The sequence below is a fragment of the Drosophila arizonae genome, chromosome 3 (genome assembly GCF_054131065.1).
Source record: "Drosophila arizonae isolate 15081-1271.41 chromosome 3, UAZ_ARI_1.0, whole genome shotgun sequence".
NCBI lineage: Eukaryota > Metazoa > Arthropoda > Insecta > Diptera > Drosophilidae > Drosophila > Drosophila arizonae.
In genome coordinates this window covers 10,326,817-10,334,992 of record NC_142923.1, presented here as the reverse complement: position 1 = coordinate 10,334,992, position 8,176 = coordinate 10,326,817, and the positions used below count along the sequence as shown (strand labels likewise).

General features: G+C 36.5%; 1 protein-coding gene across 1 annotated transcript; it reads right to left on the bottom strand.

The window, feature by feature from the left end:
• Positions 1 to 1,719: 1,719 nt before the first annotated feature.
• Positions 1,720 to 2,645, bottom strand: LOC108609899 (uncharacterized). The gene is made up of 2 exons (XM_018001675.2): positions 2,129 to 2,645; positions 1,720 to 2,060 (listed from the first exon to the last, which is right to left on the bottom strand). The coding sequence occupies exons 1-2, from the start codon at positions 2,256 to 2,258 to the stop codon at positions 1,909 to 1,911; spliced, it is 282 nt and encodes a 93-aa protein (XP_017857164.1). The 5' UTR covers positions 2,259 to 2,645; the 3' UTR covers positions 1,720 to 1,908.
• Positions 2,646 to 8,176: the final 5,531 nt, after the last annotated feature.

Here is an 8,176-nt window from a genome sequence, read left to right as displayed (position 1 = left end):
GCCAGACAGACATTCTATTAAAGATAAGAAAAATTTGCATAAAGCCAAAAAACTAAACCACAAAACAGCCAGCCGTAAAAGTAAACATGAAATAATTTTATGTTTGCTCATAAATGCCCATATATGTATATAAATTTAGGCGCATAAATCAAATTAACAAAAAACATCCTCAAGAAAAAAAAAGATGAAAATCAAATGGCGCATAATTTAATATATGGCAGCAAGACTTCTAGAACAATTATTATTGAGCGAAGTTTTAATGCCCTTGCAGGCAATAAAATTTTATGATAAGCTGTTAAATCTTTGCTAAAGTTATGTGATTTTGTTTATCAAAAGACTTTTAATAAATTTTATTAAAAATAGTTGTATAGAATACAACCAAAAGTAAAATCTCTAGGGAATTACTTTCTCTGAACGCTGATCAATCTCAATAAAAACCAAAAGAGTTTCATCAAAAGTAAAGCCGTCAGCAAATCAGCTGCTCATTCCAATCGAGTATAGATATATATGTATTCAGAATATAAGAAGGCTCACTAATGATGCGAAATTATATTAGGCACAGTTTCGTAAAAAGTTATAATGCCCGCTGCGCAGGGTATAAAAACCAAACGGAAAGTAACTAAAGCCAGAAACAAACACAGGAACAAAACAAGAAACAAAAACAGAAGCAGAAACAAAAAAGCAAAAAGTGTTAATGAACAAAATAATGAGTTCCAGTGCCCAGTTTTGTGCCACAAAACATTTTATGACACTAACAGCTAAACGCCACGGGGATAACTTCAGCAGCAGCAGAACTAGAAATGCCAACAGTGTGTGTGTGTGTGTGTGTGTGAGCGGGAAAGCGAGAGAAGGCAAAACAGAGAGAGCGAGAATCGGCAATAGCAATAAATAATCAGCAAAAGTTTTCGTTGAATCGAATTATCACCCCCTGAGGTGCAGTTCCGTAATGAATTTGTTTTGGGGTTTTCTTCGGTACGGCATTTAGTTTCATTACGTTTTGCTTTGGCTCCATTGCGGCTGCGTGACCCAACACAGGCAGACAGACAGATGGACAGCAGGCAGCCACCATTCCTCGCCCAGCTCCAGCTCCCTCTCCGGCTCCAGCTCCATGTCCCAGTAGTGTGGCCAAGTCGGTTTTTTGATTCAGTTTGCTCAGTTGGTTTGTTTATTTGTTGATTTGTTCAGTTCTGTGTTCCGTTAGTTTGTTGTTTGGTTTGCTGTTTTTTATGGTCACGTTTTTGTCACTATATACACATACATGCATGCATGTATGTGTTGACTCTATGTAAATCTGCGGGCGCATATTCATTTGATTTGATGTGCTCTCTGTTGTCCCACAATTATTTGCTGTCTGTGTGGGTGGCTGTTGGCATTGTGGCTTGTTTTGGCCTAGATTGGCAGCTGTGGCAACAGTCGCTGCCAAGTTGACTAAATATTAAATTGAATTTGTAACTTGTTCGATTAACGATAAACTAACGAGTTTTTTGAATTGCTTTTCATTTTTAAGAAAAAGAGGAAAGCAATATTGATGCTAAAAATTAAATTTATAAAAAATAAAAATATTGAATACGATGAGCATGATGATAATTAATCAACAGTGCTTATATATAAACATGATAGAAATATTATTTAACAATATATATATTAAAGTCTGCTATTTAAATGTAAATCCAGATTGATTTTTCTTTTTTTAATTAATTATTAAAAATGAAATTTTGCTCCAATTTTGCATCACGTTTTATTTGTATCAAAATATAAATTTGTAAATATAAATTTTTATATATAAATTTTTAAACATAAATTTGTAAACATAAATTTGTAAATATAAATTTTTAAACATAAATTTGTAAATATAAATTTGTAACTATTTAACTAAATTGCACATCAACACTAAATTTAAAGATTCTGTCAGTTATCCGCGTGCGGCACGATGTAAAAGTGGAATGTGCCGTGCTTGTTGGAAAAACAAGCGATGTATGGCGCCGAGAGCAGGAAACAGAGCTCAAGGCGTGGATCGCCCATGTTGGGAAATGTCTCGTTTGTTAGTTCCCTGTAGCCAGCTGTTGAGAGTTTGGCTCTTACTCAAGACATGCTTCATTCCAATAAGACAAGGGGCGGTACAACTTACCACGTATTTGCGAGAGCGTCATGGTGTGCTCAGGCGAGGTGCATTTGCCACTTGATAAGACATGCCGCACATTGGTCAGAATTCCGGGATAGTAGTGTCTGATTTTGTGGAAATGATTGTCGAGCGACATTTCATATATATGTTTATATGTTAAATGAAATGTGTGTTTGGCATTTAAAGAAAACTCGTCTACACACCAAACTCTCTCGAAATGCACTGATACACACGTCACAGCATTCTATGTAAACCGGTTTTCCATAGAGTGCAGCTGCTATTTATGTCCAACACGACCTTACCTCCCCCTCTGCTCGCTCACTAACAGTCTTTATCATTATTTACTCTCTGTCCTCTCTCTCCCACTCTCCCACTCCCGCGCTCTCTCTCTCTCTCTCTTTATGCTTTCCTGGTGGTGGTTTTCTTTCCAGCACAGATCGTTGACCGATTTATCAAAAGTTTTGGTGGTGGATTCAACTTGTGTCTTGGCTAACTTAAGCACAGACACAAACCCCAATGTGTTATACTGTGAGAAAATCAAATGCTGAAAATTATAGAACACATTCCGAAGTAAAATTCTTCGCATTCTCATATTTCTAGCATAGCAAGTGGCCCAAACATTCACCTGAGCAGCCGCAAACAGAGAGCTACGACATAAACAAAACTTTTACTCTCATTATTATATTTATTATTCAGCGTTAAGACCATACAAAAAGACATGAAAGAACAGAGGCGAATAAATGTACAGGAAACTAAAAAGAGAGAGAGAGAGAGAGAGAGAGAAAGAACGAAAATATGGAAAATGACTTGAGACGAATAAAAACGGTGCTTATTTTCACACTTGCGGCAAAGGAAGATGGAAAATAATTACAAACTGGGGATAAAGTAGACGTCGGAGAAAATTCACAAAAAGAAAGTAACAGGAAAGGAAATACACAAAAATGTAAGTATATTACTTTGGAAATACCCTATAAACAAATGACTATTTCAGATTATAATCTTTGCTAATTTGAATGCAAAACATTTTAATGTTATTTCCTTTATTTTTCCATTAAAGGGAAATCATGAAATGTAGTTGTCCATTTCGGTTAGGGCATTCGACTGCGACTATCTGAGAGATGCGGCAAACAAGTCGACAAAGTCATTTTAATTTAAATTGTGCAACATTTCAACACTTTGGTAAATACATTTTCACAGCCTGCCTTTGGGCGCTTTCACTGCGTTAGTTGCGTTGTCCTCTACAATGGAAATGCTACACCGCAATTCAACACAACACAAGGTGTATGTGTGTGTGTGTGTCTGTGTGTAGAACATGCAACGACGATTCTTGGTTCGTGCAGCGCTCTTAATTTGCATGTTGCCTCCTTTTGTGGCAACACATTTTGGCAATTCGCATATTTTGTGGCTTTTATTTGGCGCACTTAATATTATTTCTCAATTTAGTAGAATTATGTGCTTAGTTTATGGGCTAATCAAAGCAAAAGCCTATCAATTTTCAATTCCCAAAATGCATAAATCTGGATTTGCAAGTGAAGCAACGCTAAGCTAGACAAAAGTTGATGGCAAATTATGTGTATAAAGTGTGCCATTTATGAAGACCAAATGGAAAAGAGAGTGAGAGGTAGAGAGAGAGAGAGAGGCAGAGAGAGAGAGAGAGAGAGAGAGAGAATTGAAAAGAAATAATTCGGCTTTATTGGTAGTAATTAAAAGCAAGTCAATTGCAGACGAATGTGAAATGCTCTTCGATGGATCATATATGGCTTCAGATATGGGCATTATTATAATATTTTTAGGGGAGATGCTTTTGGGTATCCTTCAAGCTAACTAACTCGATCCCCAAAATGAACGTTAAAGCTCTAATGAGTCTAAAATGTAGCCCAAAATCTATCCCATTTGAAAAAATTATTCTTCTTTAGGTTCAATGCTAAGGTTTAATATGAAAAATAAATAATAAAATATATTTTAAAAATTCCTTCAACTATTCAGCTGACATTTAATATCTTAGCTTACTGGGCTCTAATTCTGAAGCATCTAGCATTCAGCTGATTCATCCGCATCATAATTTGAAGCTCATTAAAACACATCCCCAGCTAACTGAATGGCAAAAAAGTATATATAAATATATATACATATAGAAAGGCACAAACAAGCAAACGCAGTCAGCAAAAACTAAACCACACACACACACATGTGCGCATATGTGAGTCGTAGATGATGCCTGATGCCCACTCACACCCATAATACGCCCCCACCTACCGCCCACACCCACACTCACACACACACACTTAGTTATCTGCGCATTGTGCATTTTGTGAATAAAAATTTGCAGCGAACATAAAATTCGCAACGGAAGTTATTTCACGCTTGGAGCGAACTGTTGCCGCTGCCACAGCCGCTGCTGCTGCTTGGGGAGGTGGCACGTCAAAACTAGCTAACGAAGTAACAAGCGCCCAAGAGTGGGCGAGGATGGGGTAAAAGAATTGGAGAGTCAGAGGAATTAAGCAGCGTAACAAGCTGTCAGTATATGAGTCGCTGCATATGTGTGAGTGTGTGTGTGTGTGTCTGTGCGGGAGCGTGCCTCTGCGTATATGTATATGTATATGATTGCAGCGTAATTGGTTTCAAGTTGCGGCCACGGATACATGCACAAAAAAGTCGTTGCAACAAGTTTAATTAACATAAAATATGCAAAAACAACAAATGCAACAAAAACTTGCATTTAAAATCAAATTACAGAGTGCAGGCGCCCTATCTCTGTGTATCTGTGCGTACGTGTGTGTGTGAGCGTGCCATTTATTGTAGCATACTTTTTGGGGCCCGTAGCATTGCCAGCGCAGAAGCTCATGTACAATTTGTAACCCATATTTTTTTCGGCTTTGCCAGTGCTCTTTCTTTTATTTATTTCCATAATTACAACAACAAGCAACTATTCACAATTATTGTTGCCGCTGTTGTTGCCACTGCTGTTGCTGCTGCTGCTCCTGCTGCTGCTGCTGCTGCTCCGGCCAGACGCATTTATTAATTCCAATCCATTTGCACACTTGATTTACGCCGCACATAAATACAGTAATAAATGAAGCTCTCGTAGGCACTTCGAGGCCATAACTGCCTCTTGGCCACAAATACACACACAAGCACACACTCGCACACTTATATCACACATGTTAATTTAAGCAATTTGGCATTTTGCATTAATAGTTGCAACGCTCTGCATATCGAGCACAGCATTTGGCATGATTTCTTGGATTATTACCCAGCACATATCGAAATTCAATTTTAGTTTTGGGTGAAGAAATTGGAGAAGGCTTGATGAATTTCTTAGAGTTAATGAAAATATTTATTAACAATATATTGTTATAATAATATAAATGTCACAAATATAGGCGCCTTTTTTTTCTTTGGCTGTTAAATTTAGCTGGAATAATGCTATCATCTATCTATCTGCACCTGTAACTGTTGATATCCTCAAAATGTCATCAAATATATATCATCGATCAATTAGAAATCTATATGCGAAATACAAGGCTTATATCATCTAATATTGAGCATTTTACGAGTTCAGCTGATCAAACAGAGTTTGTCAACTGACCAAAGTGTTGCCAAGTGCAGAACTGAATTTTGGCTAGCCTTGCACAATTTGTTCAACTGTCAAGCTGTCTAATTGAGTGTTCGCCCAGCACGTAAACAGATACGCACACATGCAGAGCTCAACACCTGGATGCATCGAACTTTTGCTTGACAAGTCTCCCTCTCTCCCTCTCTCTCTCTCTCTCTCCTTCTGTATAACTACGTTAAATATCTAAACCAATCGAGTGTGTGTGTCGTGCGCAATCAATTTCAACTAAATACCGTCTTCATGCATAATTGCTTTCCCATGTGTGTGTAGCGTGTCTATATATACACACACCTATATGTATGTGTATGTACATTCGCTGTACGCACTTACAGAGCGTGCTTAATATGGCAATTAAAAGATGATTCCAATTATGAGTTTACTGCGTGCAGCGCACAATACACGTATTGTGCACAAATTGCATTAGCATGAGAACGCAGAGCTCTATTAATTGTCATAATAAACAGCACATGCCCAGAAATTAGTTAAATCAAGTACACATTGTAATACAATTAAAACCTCAGACTCAGCTTAGCTCGCACGCAGTCCAATCTCACCAAACCCAAATCGGCTACAATCGATTTCACTCAAAAATCGTTTTACTTCATTGTTAAGATATGCTAGAAACTGATTTTAATCGAGTGTAACAGGATTATACAGATATTCCATGTACAATATAAAAAAAAAAAAAAAAAAAAAAGGAAAATATTTTTGTATTCTATTCTAGATTATAATTACAATAATATTTTATCTATATCATATATTCTTCCTGTTCAATTCTATATAACATATGATTAATTATTCCTAGTTTCTCTTTGTGTATTACGTTTTTGGCTAAAACACCTATTCGATGAAGGAATATCAAACTTATCGATAGCCCAAACTCGAACCTTAATACCTAAATATATATACATATATATATTTCTTACTTACATATACCCTTACTCCTCTTTATACCCATTCAATTTTCTATGCTCGCAGGGTAGATAAATAATAGAATATGGCAGGCCTAATCTATAATTAAATCGTGTAAACTGTCGTTTGTGCTTATACGAGCGCATTAATATTAATTGCGCTATTAAATAGCTTAATTAAATTTCTACTTAAATTACTGCGCGCTTTGTATGCTTGCACATTTTTTTAGTAATAAAACAAAAAAAGGAAAAAAAAAACCATTTGAAATGAAAAACAAGTAAGAAAACTCTAGTCGAGAGTGCTCGACTAGATACTACCCTGAACCCAACAAATAAAAATGCTCATTTAGTATGGCTGAAATTTCAATTTCGATGTATTTAAAAATATAAATAAAATACCAAACTCATTTAATAAAATATAAAAATATTTTGAAATAATTAAAAAAAAATTAACATCAGTTGCATCGACCGGGATTCGAACCGCGACTCCTCGGTCGAGCGTCATGCTGCTAACACACTAGGCCACCTCACTCCTGCTAGTGGCGCTGGCAAAACTCAAATAGATTCACTGCTGCAGCGCCATCTACCAAAACTAAATGAAACTAACTGCTGATGTGATTCTAAGAATCTGCTAGAATAACCAAACTATTAAAAACGCACATAAAGTATAGTTAAAATTTCAATTTCGGTGTATTTAAAAATATAAATTAAATAGAAAACGTATTTATGAAAATATAAAAATATTTTGAAACAATTAAAAAAAAAAAACATCAGTGTTGCACCGATCGGGATTCGAACCGCGACTTCTTGATCGAGCGTCATGCACCTAACACACTAGGCCACCCCACTCCTGCTGGTGGCGCTGGCAAAACTCAAATAGATTCACTGCTGCAGCGCCATCTACCAAAACTAAACGAAACTAACAGCTGATGTGATGTATTTGTTGTAGCTGCTGCACGTGCGTTTGTTAATTGGCCAAATATTTGATTATTTTTTATTAATTTTTGACTGAACGGAATTTAATGAAACTTTCAGCATATGATCTACATATTATATTGAATATTTGAGAAATTTGAAAAAAGAAAAATCATTCACAATTAGCTATAGAGGCACCTGATTTGAACTTGAATGTTTTTACTCGATAAAAACATAACGGGATGATTTATCGAATTTTAAAAGCAAACTCGACGTCCGCGCTGTATATACGGTCATTTAAAAAAAAAATTCAAGTCTCTAGCTCTTATATCTTCGGAAATCGACGCGTTCAAACATACGGACAGACGGACAGACGGACAGACGGACGGACGGACAGACGGACAGACGGACAGACAGACAGACGGACAGGGCTAAATCGACTCAGCTCGTCGCCCTGATCAAGAATATATATACTTTGTGGGGTCTGCCACGCCTCCTTCTGCCTGTTACATACATTTCAACAAAACCATTATACCCTGATTTCCCATTTTCAATGGGTTCAGGGTATAAAAAAAAAATAAAATAAATTGTAAGCACAATTAATCAGGCATA

Bases quoted from the DNA above. Each gene is read 5' to 3' on its own strand.
- LOC108609899 (XM_018001675.2), bottom strand. From the start codon at position 2,258: ATGTCGCTCGACAATCATTTCCACAAAATCAGACACTACTATCCCGGA. The intron at 2,061-2,128 runs GTAAGTTGTACC...AACTCTCAACAG, and splicing joins GACGCTCTCGCAAATACGTG to CTGGCTACAGGGAACTAACA.